General features: G+C 36.0%; 1 protein-coding gene across 1 annotated transcript in view; it reads left to right on the top strand.

Annotated features, from left to right (window-relative positions):
* The window catches only part of BASP1 (brain abundant membrane attached signal protein 1), an 89266-nt gene extending 82820 nt beyond the window's left edge, over nt 1-6446 (top strand). The window contains exon 2 of the mRNA XM_069101405.1: nt 4824-6446. Within this exon, the coding sequence (XP_068957506.1) occupies nt 4834-5544 (711 nt within the window). The 5' untranslated portion in view covers nt 4824-4833 and the 3' untranslated portion in view covers nt 5545-6446. The remainder of the gene's footprint in view (nt 1-4823) is intronic.
* The last annotated feature ends 6535 nt before the right edge of the window (nt 6447-12981 follow it).

Below are 12981 nucleotides of genomic sequence, written 5' to 3'. Positions count from 1 at the left end.
CGCTTCTTAGCTGTGTGACCTTGGGCAACTTAGTTAACCTCAATTACCTTGCCTTCTGCCCGCAAAAAAAAAAAGAAAAAAAATTTTTTTTCAAGTTTATAATCTAAACTGGTATTGACTTTAGCTGCCATAGGTATCTCACAAGTGTTTGGAAGCTTAAGCAGTTTCTAAACTCTTGGGTGGTTTATGACAATCTCTGCAGATAATTCCCCAATCTACAGGTCAAGTTCAAGACTGTTCTGAGCTGCAGTCCCATATCACCAACTTCTAGTTGTCTATATCCTTCTGCATGACCCATAGACATCTCAACATATCTAAAGTACAACTCATTATTTCTTTCCCCACCAACCATTCCAACTCCTTTTATTAACTTCTCTTTTACTTTTGTGGGGATGCCACAAAATTCAAGTTTGGATTCCCAACCATTCAAGTTTGTAGTCTTGGAGTGTTTATTGACCATTTACTTTCCTTTAGTTCCCATCAGTTGCAAAGTCTTGTCTACCTCTAAAATATCTCTGACATCAATTTCCTCAGTCAAGTAGTGATTATTTCTCTAGCATTTATTAATTTTTCATTATATGTCAGGCACTGTGCTAATCTCTAGGGATGAAAAGAAAGACAGAAGACAATCTCTGCTTCAAAGGAGCTTGTGGTCTAACGAGGGGGCACAACATGCAAACAATTATGTCGACCACATATTCACAGGATAAATTAGAGATAATCAATAAAGGGGAGGCAGTAACCTTAAAAGGGGTGGGGGGATCAGCAAAGGCTTCTTGAAGAAGGTGGAACTTTAACAAGTGAAAAAAGATGGGAATAGTCATTGTTGGAGGGGTTGTGATTCCTTTTCTATTAGTGGAACTGTGAATTGGTGCAACCATTCTGGAGAGAAATTAGGACTTATGCTAAAGAATTTTTTTTTTATTAAACTGCCCCATACTCCTTGACCCAATCAAATCAGCAGACATCAATCGAGTGCCTACTATGTGCCAGGCACTGTGCTTTAATAAACACTATATAAAGGAAAACAAACAGGTGTGCATTGACCTGGGGCTAAGCAAATAGTGGTAATGAGTATAATTAAATATGATTATCCTATAAGAAACAATGAATATGAATACAGAGATGGATGAGAAGACTTAGAAGAACTGATGAAAAGTGAAGTAATCACAATCAGGAAAATAATGTACACAGTTGCTACATATAAATGGAAAAACAACAACAAAATTATCAAAATGCTCAAACTTGGTCTTAAAGAAAATATATTCAAATGCATCTCCCTTTTTTGCAGATATGGAGTCTATATAATTATGGAATTTTGCATATTATGTTGATTTGGTTGGTGTGTTTATTGATTTTGTTTGAACTGTTCTCTCCTTTTTTGTTCTTTAATATATGGATATTCTTTTATCTGGGATATTGGGAAATACAGGTGATATAAAACAAAAGATGAATTTTCAGTGTTTTAAGTGTTTCTAAATTGAATTGGAAGATGGTATTCCAGATAGACTGAATGATTTGAGTATAGGTACTGAGACATGAAAGCAGAGAGAGAGAGATGATGGCAGGTAGTACAGTTTGGCTGGAGTATATGGTATATGTGGGGATGTGATATAAGACAGGGCTAGCAAGATAGGAGAACCTTTTACACTAGGATAAGGAATTTGAGAGGCAGCTCTACAGGCAGTGAGAACATGGGGTTTGTTTCAACAAGTTGGGTTTGTATCATCAGAAAGGGACTGATCAGTTATGTTCTTAAAAATTAGTTTGATAATAAGTGATATTAAAAATGTGGTCTCTCAGGCAGACCTATTAGTATGTTAGTGGAATATTGGAATGGTGCTGATAATTAAGAGCTGTGCTGCCAAGGGAGTGAGGTAGAGGGAGGAAGTGATGGATGTTAGAAGTGTGGTCAAGTCAGCAAATGAATAGGGGAGATGGAGAAATAGTCACATCTAAGAGAGTTTTGAACATGGGACACGGAGTCAAATAGTGATGCCACTGATGGGAAAGTAGGGTCAAAAAGGGGAGCAAATTTGGGAGAAGAGATGACAAATTTGTCTCAGACATTTTGAGTTTGAGATGCTAGTGAGAAATATTGGAAATGTGTTCTAGATCATGGAAGAGATATCAATTTAAGAGTCACCTGTATAGATTTTAATGTCAAAGTCATGGGGTAACTTGGGATTGTCAGGGGAAAGAATCTAGAAGGAAGAGGGCTCAAGATAGATCAGAGGGAAGCACCTGTCTTAAGGGTTTGGGAAGATGAAGACTCAGAGGAAGATCAAGGGGTAGTTAGCTAAGAAAGGACCAAGAAAGAGTGTGGTGTTCTAGAAAACTAAAGAAAGAATGAAGGACAACTACAGCTTCAGTCCAGTGGGATGTTCCATTGACTTACTCTGAAGTATATTGAGTTTTCTTGTGAACATTTGGCAAATGAAGCCCTCACATCTTATTTATTTCTTTAAGGCCCCTACTTTATGAAAAAGGAACTGGTCATCTAAAGAATCAAATGCCTGGCAAGTGAAGGGACTGTGTTGTTTTTAGCTCTTGTGACTAGACAGGACTTTAATATGTTCAAGAAAGAACCTGGTCTCCCTTATCCTCCATTTTTCCACCTCCCTCCCTGCAGTTTTAGAGTGAATTAATAAAAAAACAAGAACATCTACTTCAGGTCTTTCTGTCTTAACTTGTGGTTTTCCACAATGGGAACTGAATCTGATTAATATAATTAATATTTCTTGTCTTCCTATTTTTGGCATATACATACATAAATATGAAGAAAGAAATAGAGTATGGCCTTAACTTGTCTTATAAGATTTAAATTTTTAGTTAACTAGAATCACATGTTAGTAACCCAATGCTGCAACTCCTGGGGCCGGAGAAATATATTTCCACACCTAATTTGTATGTGTTGATATGTATGCCTTTATCATCAAAGTATGTATGCACAGGTATGGTTTTTGAATTTGTAGTTAGTCACTGTGACCTGATGTCATTTTACTAACTGATTTTTTTTTACAAGTTGGCATATCCTCTATTAGGGCACGGGAAGTATTGTGAATATGACTTGTCAGTTTTTCCATTTCTTTGTGCAGTGTGCTGTGGCCAAGTGTCATGTCTCCAGCAATCAGAGCTAGAGTCATATTTGCTGACTCTACATGTACTTGGGCCAGTTAAAAATTAAATCAGATTGTTATAAACCCATATCTATTTCAAGGCATATTATTTATTTAAGTAATGACTTCTGCCTTAATTATAGCTCTTTATAAAGAAAGTGTATTTGTGTTTCACACTAGGAAGCCAGATTGAGCAGACACTTTCCAATGGGCGTAGGGAAGGGGGGGGGGATGGATATATGCAGTTCATTTGTTTGCTACTTCATTTCCTTTCAGTGGTAAAATATCTTTGGATGAGTCTTTCTTTTCTGTTGCTAATGAAATGTATGAAGAAAAGACTAATCTAAATTTGATACTTAATAGCTCTGTGGTTATAGTAATTTACAAGTGCATACGTGCAAGTTACTGCATCTCTCTGAGTCTCATTTCCTTCATCCATAAAATGACAACACTAGACTGGATGACCACATAAAGTCCTACCTTACTCCAAATTCATGTTGTCTTATCCATTGTTGATTTTTATCTATATTCTGTAATCTCCATTGTACCAAGAATGGTGCACATAATAAATCTTTACTAATACTGTATGGGTGAGAGTATATTAGTCAGGCAGGGCTGGGGAACCTGGAACCTTAAGGTCATATGTGGCCCTCTAGGTCCTCAAGTGCGGCCCTTTGACTTGAATCCAATCCCCTTAATAAAAGGATTTGTTCTGTAAATTGAGTAGGCAATTATATAGGCAATGGGAGCAATGAGTTTGTACCAGCAAGTTGGGTTTGTAATCAGAAAGGGATCAGATATCCTTAATAAAAGGATTTGTTTGGTTATAATTCCCTACCCAAGGACCTAGAAGTCCACATGGGAGGCCCGAAGGTTCCCCACCTCTGAGCTAAACTAATGGGTGATACATCTAAAGATTTGACGACCTAGCATATTAGCAAGATTTCCATAGGCTTCATCTTTTAGTTGGTATATGGCTTGAATTTCTATCTCCCCCCCATTCCCCGCCAATCTCATTGGTATATGCTTTCCTTTACTGACTTAAAAAAAAAAAAAAACTCTATCCAAAACTGAAGTACTTTTCAAAAAGCAGCGAACAGAAATCTACACTAGTTGACAAACTAAGTATAGTGGGAGTAGACACTCTATTTTTAATGGCCTGGACTATTGTTTGACTAACACAGGTCCTTTGTTAATTGCAGGGTAGGTTGAATGTCTTCTGTTCTATTTTAGCCTAGGTATTCAAATACATGAAAATGTATTTTTGTGTGCGAGTAAGAATAAGAGAACTTCTAAAGACTCCAAGTCTTCTGGGATTGATTTTTCAAATCTATGGTACATAATAGTTTGAGGTTTTCATATGGAGGTCTATTTTTAAAGCATGAAGCAGTTTTTGATTCGCTATACACTAAACCTGAGATGGCTGCTGTTGCCATTTTAGGCTTCTGGATTCAATACTTCGTGTTTGCTTTAACTGGAAGAGACGGCACAGTGCTCGCTGCTAACTTGAAAATCAAATATTTGTTCCATTTTCCTTTAAGACTGACAGCTTAGCTCTAATCATTGGCACTTTGGGCTCAGCTTATTTACCAAGCTGACTGGTCCATAGCTGTGTAACTGAGCTGTTTACCTTTGAAACTAAAGCCTCCCTCCTTTTGTTTTCTCACTCTAAAAAAGAAATCTCTTTTTGTTTTTCTGTTGCAGAACTCCAAAGATGGGAGGCAAGCTCAGCAAGAAGAAGAAGGGGTACAATGTAAACGATGAGAAAGCCAAGGATAAAGACAAGAAGGCTGAAGGAGCTGGTGCAGAGGAAGAAGAAACTCCCAAGGAGAATGATGAGACCCAGACGGTGGCAGAGACCACAGACGTGAAGGAGAACAACAAAGAGGAGAAGACTGATAAAGATTCCCAGGTCACTGCTAACAAGACTGAAGATAAGGAAGCCGAGAAGGATGCAGCTGCTGGCAAAGAAGAGGGTCCGAAATCAGAGCCTGAGAAACCAGAGGCTGTCCCTGATGGGAAGGTGGAGCCACAGAAGGATACTGAGCAGGAGCAGGCCGCTGCCTCTGCCCCAGCGGCCAGTAGTGATGCTTCTAAGACTTCGGTGCCTAGCACTGAGGCAAAGGTCTCCCAGTCTTCAGAAGCCACAGCAACTAGTAAAGTAGATGACAAGAGCAAAGAGGAAGGGGAAGCCAAAAAGACTGAGGCTCCCGTCACCCAAGAAATTAAAAGTGAAGCGGCTCCAGCTTCAGACTCAAAACCTAGCAGCAGCGAAGCTGTGTCTTCTTCCAAGGAGACTCCAGCAGCAGCGGAAGCCCCTAGCTCTACACCTAAGGCCCAGGAACCTGCAGCCCCAGCAGAAGAGATTAAACCTTCTGAGGCTCCGACCGCGAATTCGGATCAAACCATAGCCGTGAAAGAGTAACATGGACAGCCTATTGAAAAAAAAATAATAATGATAATAATAATAATAATCACTTAAAAACAACCTGTGTCTCTCTCTCTCTCTTTTTTTTCCCCCCAGCTATACTAACTTGTTTCAAATTTGAAATAATGATATGTATCGCCCCCAAAAAAGGATATCCCATCAAGGGAGGGAGGGAAAGGGTGGGGGAGAGAATCCAAATAGTATTTTTGTGGGGAAATATCTAATATACCTTCAGTCAACTTTACAAATGAGTCCTGGATTTTAAAGATGGATGTCTGAAAGTACAATACATCTTTTGTACCTGAACTGCTGTTAGATGCACTCCACCGATATCAAAATCTCTTTTCTTCTGTAATAGGGTTTGGGAGTGATGTGTTTGATTCTGCCCACAGGGCCTGTGCCAAGGCAATCAGATCTTTATGAAAGCAGTATTTTCTGTGTTTTTTTTTTTTTTTTATTTACAGCCTTTCTTATTTTGATATTTTTTTAATGCCGTGGATGAATGCCAACTTTCAGACAGTACCCACTTAGCTGTCCACATTTTTTCTCAATGCCAATCCTCCATTCTTCCTCTCCAGATATTTTTGGGAGTAACAAACATTCTCATTCTACTTAGCCTACCTAGATTTCTCATGACGAGTTAATGCATGTCCGTGGTTGGGTGCACCTGTAGTTCTGTTTATTGGTCAGTGGAAATGAAAAAAAAAATCTGCGTTCATTGCAGTTCCAGTTTCTCTTCCATTCTGTGTCACAGACACCAACACACCACTCATTGGAAAATGAAAAAAAAAATACACAAAAAACCAAGAAAAAAAACAAAATGTACAATGGATGCATTGAAATTATATGTAATTGTATAAATGGTGCAACAGTAATAAAGTTAAATAATTTAAAAAGTTGTACAGGCTGTTAGTTTTGTTTAGGTTTTCTTCTTTCTCTTAAGATATTCTTGTAATAGAACTGCTTCTGGGATAAACATAATATTGCATCACAAAATAATATCCAGAGATTGAGAAAATACATCAGTCATCCTGAATGTCATATTAATGAAAAATCAGTGTGCTTTAATGAATACTGAAACAAATTTGATGACATCAAAGAAAATAATTCTAGGATCAAGGAGAAATATTTTATATTTTAGAAAGATTTTATTTTATTTTATTTATTTTAGAAAGATTTTATATTTGGATGCTGTTTAGTTAGCATAAGCAGAAAAGGAGAGGGAGGATGGATGTAAATTTTAGGGGCCTCAGTAGCATGTTCTACCGAGGCCTGGTGCTGATATCCAGCTATATTCTGCTTATGTGGTATAGTACATGTAACATTATATATCACCGTTCCCAGTAAAACAAAAACAACATCTTGAATGCCACCATTTTCAGCCTACTTTAGGAGCGGGTTAGTAGCCACAGCATGTAAGTAGAAGAAGCACAAGTAGTCAGGTATACAACAACAGGAACTTTTTTAAATTATGAAAAAATTTGAAGAATTTTCCATTTTTATTTAGGATAATGATTCTCAAGATGCTAGCTTACGCTGATACCAAATACTAAAAATAATGTTATTTTCAACTTAAAAAGAAACAAACCTTAATATTCCCACATATTTTCTTCTACCCAGAGAAAGCAAATTGGAGTTTATATTATTAGTTAGAAATCATTCTCCCCCCACCTCCCCAATATGTCCTTTTACTGTTGAGCTTAGTGAAAGCCCACAAAGCTAAATTTGCAACTCCATTCAAAGGTACATTACACTTTAATATATTTCCATTTTTGCATGTCATGTTCTGTGTGATGAAATTGTATTTAAAAAACAACAGTTCAATACTTGACTTACTTTACCACTTTCAAGATTATCTCAAATCAGCATTTCTATCAAATAAAATCCTGAAGGAGGAGTTGATAGGGATATTAGAACTATTTCTTATCTGATTCTGCCTTTTAGTAGTTGGTATCAGAAGAGGAAGACATACTGAAACTTAAATAGGCAAATAGTAAGCCAAGAATGTTTGTTTTAGGCCTTTGAATAGCCTTCAAAACACTGTATCCTTGACTCTTTATTAAAATTGAACTCATAGTGCATGTAAGTACAGCAAACAAGAATGAGTTAAGTAAATGAAGCCTCCAAGTAGCTCTTTTTAAAAAGGGGGATTCCCAGGCTTTGCTACCTCACAGCATTTTGGACCAGCCACCTTGTTTTGCACACAAGGAAGTGGGGCTCAGAACCTAAGTCACCTTATTCACAGTGCATGCCTTTTTAGCCACGAGCTCGTGCAGGAAACCCCAGTACACCAGCAGAGCCTTACTAATTTGTATTATGCAGTGACCATAAATTTCTGCACATCGGTCTTCACAAGAAGTTGCATATTGATGCATGGACATTAGTAAGTAGTTTTAAATCTTTTAAAGGTTTTTTGCATTTATAATGTGAGCAAATTCACACAAAACGTCGTTGCAATTAACCAATTTATTGGACTGTAGTTGTTAAGTCTCTTAATTTTCCTGTTAATTAATGACTTTTGTCCTTGAAATTTCTCTAAAACGTAGGATCCATTGCTGGAAAGAGCATCAGAGATCATTTAATCCAATCCCCTTACTTTATGGGTAAGAAAACTGAGGGAGGTTCAGTAAAGTTAATGACTTTCTCAATGTATCACAGGTAGGAAGTTAGGATTAGGATTTTATAATAATTCTAATTATAAATTCAGAGCCCTTTTTATACTTAAATGCTTTCTCCTGTGGATTTTTTAGATATAATTAGAAACTTGAAAAACTTTTTCTTGAGTAGATTTTACAAATATGGTTTGGATCTTAAAAATAGAATTGGGTGCCATCTCTCTGGCAGCTTTGAAAGTTAAATTTTTTTCTTTTTTGCTGGAGCCCATCCTTTAAGAAAATTACAAGATCTAATTTTAAGTTGATGGGGATGGAATTAAGACATGTATAGGACCTTTCAAGTCGTAACCATTAATAATATTTGTCATGTAGGTAAGTAATTTATATGTAGTCATGTTATAGTAATGAAAAGGATACATCCCAGTGATATACTTCACTATGAGAAGAAACTCAGGAAGAAATAATGTTGATGGCATATGGATGTTTTATGAGGCCTGTATTTCTTTTATGTAGGGCCAGTTACTTCACCTCTGTTGGCTCATGTAGGTAGGGGAATGATACGCCTTCTCACAGTGACAAAGGTACCAGCTGACAAGCCATGGCAGTACCCATGATTATGACTCCCCATTTGCTAGTCAGACCAGGCTTCTCCATCACTACTGACATGAAAGAGAAGATGGAAATTAACTCTTAACCACTTTTGTGAAGTTGAAAACCAACTTTGTTAAAATTTTGTTACAAGATTTATTAAGGTATCATTCATTACTGGTTCCTGCCACCATTTTTAATATAATGACTTTATTTGAGACTTTTGATCCATCCTCTTTTTTTTCTCAGTGTTGACAAAATTAAGTTTACATTATGTTGTACTCTAGTTTGTGTTTCTATAAGAATTTCAAGCTAATTCTGAAGTTGTTTGCCAAACATTCTCTTTAATAAGAGAAATATACCAACACTTAGTAAAATGAGCACAGTGCCCCCAATTATTGTGGAGTGGTAGCGTCTTTTATTCTTGTGTTGGATGACTACTGTATAATAGAACTTAGGTGTGTCTTTGTAGAAAATAGATTTAAATTTGCTTGATTTAGATTGTTCTTGACATCATAAAGCACAGCAAAAAAGAAATGTTATGAAAAGATCAATGTTCCACTAAAGGAAGTATATATTTAAAATTCACAATCTATTTAAGTTAATTTTCAAGTCCAGGCCCATTTACAGTTATTTCTCCCTCTGCTTTTAATTTTTGATATGTTAAGCTGATAAAAATTATTTCTAAAGAAAAACATTTAGTGAAATTGATCTTTAGGTCTCATTGTTGAAGCCTCTGATACTATGAAATTGCACAGGAGAAGAAATATACAGAGGAAATAGAACCATCTATCAAAATATGCTTCATTGGCAGATAAGGGCAATGTAGATATGACATACCTTTACTGAAGTTAAATAGCATGTTTCCTACTTCATTTTGAAAGTGCCTCTTCAAATTTCTTTTCTGGTGTATCTTTTGTGTCCAGAGCAAGTTCACTTTTTAAGCATTTTTCATTTTTCTAAATTAGTATGTCCTATGCTATGTGCCTATTCCCCTCCCCACCTCTCAGATAAGAGAAACTTGCAAAACTGACAAATGAAAATGTTGATGAAGCAATGTGGACCAATTTTGCTGGATTCAGAGAATACTCATGTGACCTTGATAAGGATTTCTTTTTAGTCTCAAATTAAAGGAAAGCAGAAGCACTCAGAAAATGAATCCAGGTAGTAATTAATCTCAATACTGCAGCAATTTGTATACAAAGAGGGAAGGGAAGGTATATAAGATTCATTTACAAGTCTGCTTCCTGTAATGGTGCACAGGTAATGACACATTGTCAGGTTCCAGGCATCAAATACATTCACAGTTCAGTATATTCCACTTAAAAAACAAATAAAAAGCAGTCAGTGGTGAATAGTTTCCCTAAATTTATCAAATATTTTTCATAATATGTGAAATACACTTCAAATATAGTTCTCTAATTTTTTTTTTGGAGGGCAATTGGGGTTAAGTAACTTGCCCAGGTTACAAGGCTAGTTTTTTTTTTTTGTGGATGTTAAGTGTCTGAGGTCAGAACCGAACTCAGGTCCTCCTGACTCTGTGGCCGGCACACTTTACTCACTGCGAAACCTAGCTGCCCCTGTAGTTCTCTAATTTTAAATAAAAATTCTCAATAGGCTGCAAGTAGATCTTCTAATAAAAATGAACATTTATTGTGTGCTATATTGTTTTGAGAATTTAAGAAAGGCAAAAATAGTTCTTATCCTCAAAGAGCTCCAAGTTTAATGGGGTAGAATTATTCCAGGTAGAAAGTTTATGAGGACTGTAATGATGAAAACAAAAGTCTACAGATTAATATTTTTTTATTTTAAAATGTACTCCAATTCTTGGTGGTGAGAAATATAACTGAAGAATGATGGAAAGGAATAAATTCAAAGTTTTGTTGAAAGAATCCCATGTCCTAAATTATCTGGATTGCTGCCTTAAGATACATCTCAAGAAAAAAAAAAAAAACAAAATAGCCCTTTAAAAATTGTTAAATTGCCTTGGGTGGTTTTTTTATTCCGGTAGTTTTGGCCGCCGGAAAAAAAAAAAAAAAACCAACAAACACCAACAAAAAACAGCCCCAAGAATAGAGCTAACATTGAGCCAGAACCACCCACACCAACATACGAGAGTCTGAATATTATGCAAATTCTTTAAGCCACTTTTTTAAAACTTAGGGAATATGGAGAATGTACTTTGCTGGCTACCTTTTCTGCTGTCTCTCCTTTCAGGGGTCAAAGGGGTCCTGAAATTTGGAAGAAATTGTTCTTTCCAGATAAGAAGACACAAAATTACATAAAGTCAATAGACTACAATGATGAGATGTAGATTTCAAGACATATAGTACAGGTTGGTTATCTATGTGAGGGGAGTCAGAACTCCATTTTATCTTATTGCCCATTTCCCATTCATTCTTTTTCATTTCTCCTTTTGTCTTTAATCCCTTTACTGGGATTTCCTACTACGTAGCAACTTGAATTAATTTTTGTAATGGTACATACTCTTAAAGTCTTTCCTCCCTCCCAGAGAGGTGGAGATCACAACCCTTATATGCTTTTCTAGAAGTAACTAAGGTGGAAAAATGTATCAGCCTGTGACCATTTTGGTTTGGTGAGCCTTTGGGAAATCAAGAAGGTACTCAGATAAAATAAGAACCATCCTTCCCCTCCCCAACTCCCCCCCCCCCAGTTTTGAATTTCTTAAAATTCTATAAACCCCAGTGGTAGGAAAAAAAAGCAAATTTCATCTTTCCCAAACTCTTAGTCCTGGTGAGCTAGAAAGGTATGTACACATGTTTCACATTTCCTTGGATTTTATATCAAATCAGTCCATTTTTACTTTTTAAATTTATTAATTTATTTATTTTTACTTTTCAACATTCACTTCCATAAGTTTTAAATTTTCTCCCCCTCCTTCCCCAAGATGGCATGCAATATGATATGTCAGCCCATTTTTAAAAAGCAGGACTGGGTTATAGGTACTCTTAGGATTCCTTTGGATTTAATCCATATGTTTTGGGACAATAGAAGAGAGAGTATGCTTATAAGAAACCAATATTAATAAGCATTATTAAAATTAAGATTGTAGTATCTAATTTATTTCCCTGACTTCAGAAGTCATAATCAATAAAAACAGAACAAATATATTAATTTTTCACTTTTGTTAGCAAAAGTGAATTTTTCTCCTTTTTTCCCATCTTTATATATTTTGTTACATTTTGAGTTCAGCATTGTCTCTCTCCCTCCTTCCACACCCAAACTAGAAAAGGGTGCCATTTGACACAGATTTATAAACATACATAAAACCATACTTTGCATACTTCTATATATCAGTTCTTTCCCTAGAGGTGAATAGCATCTTCTTTTAAAAGTCTTTATAGTTGATCAAAATATTTAAAGTACTCAGAATAACTTGGTTGGCCATAATTATTCTTCAAACAATATTGTTTTTTTTTATCATATATAACATTTCCTTGGTTCTGTTTACTTTGCTTTTCATTATTTAATGTAAGTCTTTCCATATTCTTTCTAAAAAACAACTGCTCACATCTTACAGTAAATACAGTAGTATTCCATCATAATCAAACCACAACTTGTTTAGCCATTTCCCAATTAATGGGCATCCCCTCAATTTTGAGTTCTTTGCCACTATAATATTTTGCCACCATAAACTATACCAGCACTTTTACTAGCAAAAGTGAAATTAACTATTGCTACCACTCATTTCTAAGGCCTCAGTATGAGTTTGAAGGAGAATATCCAACACATTTTAGAATCTGAAGTCTTTCTGTTTCTGTTTCAAAATCTAAGTGGGTTGTTGGACACTTAAATATGAGGCTTTGGAAATAACAACGTGAAACTAAAACCTACCTCACAGGGTTGTTGTGAGGAAAACATTTTGTAAACCAATAATCGCTAAAGAGTTGTGAGCCATTAATAAAAGGGGCATAGAAATTAACCTTTATAGGATTATGTTCTTAAGGTGAGAAATGAGAAATCTACTTTCAAGGTAGAAGTCCTTTCATTTTCTTTTTCTCTTTTGGTCCTGACTTTTATAAACCATTTTTGCCTGTAAAGAAAATTCTTCAGGGCAGCTAGGTGGCTCCATGGATAGAGCACTGGCCCTGGAGTCAGGAGAACCTGAGTTCAAATCCGGACTCAGACACTTGACACAATTACTAGCTGTGTAACTTTGGGCAAGTCACTTAACCCCATTTGCCCTCTAAAAAGCAAAAAAAAAAAAAAA

The sequence above is a fragment of the Petaurus breviceps genome, unplaced genomic scaffold, assembly GCF_028583685.1.
Source record: "Petaurus breviceps papuanus isolate PSGF00001 unplaced genomic scaffold, PetGlider_PUasm1.0 47, whole genome shotgun sequence".
Lineage (NCBI taxonomy): Eukaryota > Metazoa > Chordata > Mammalia > Diprotodontia > Petauridae > Petaurus > Petaurus breviceps.
Note: the sequence above shows the minus strand (reverse complement) of the source record. Positions and strands in the feature narration are given on the sequence as shown.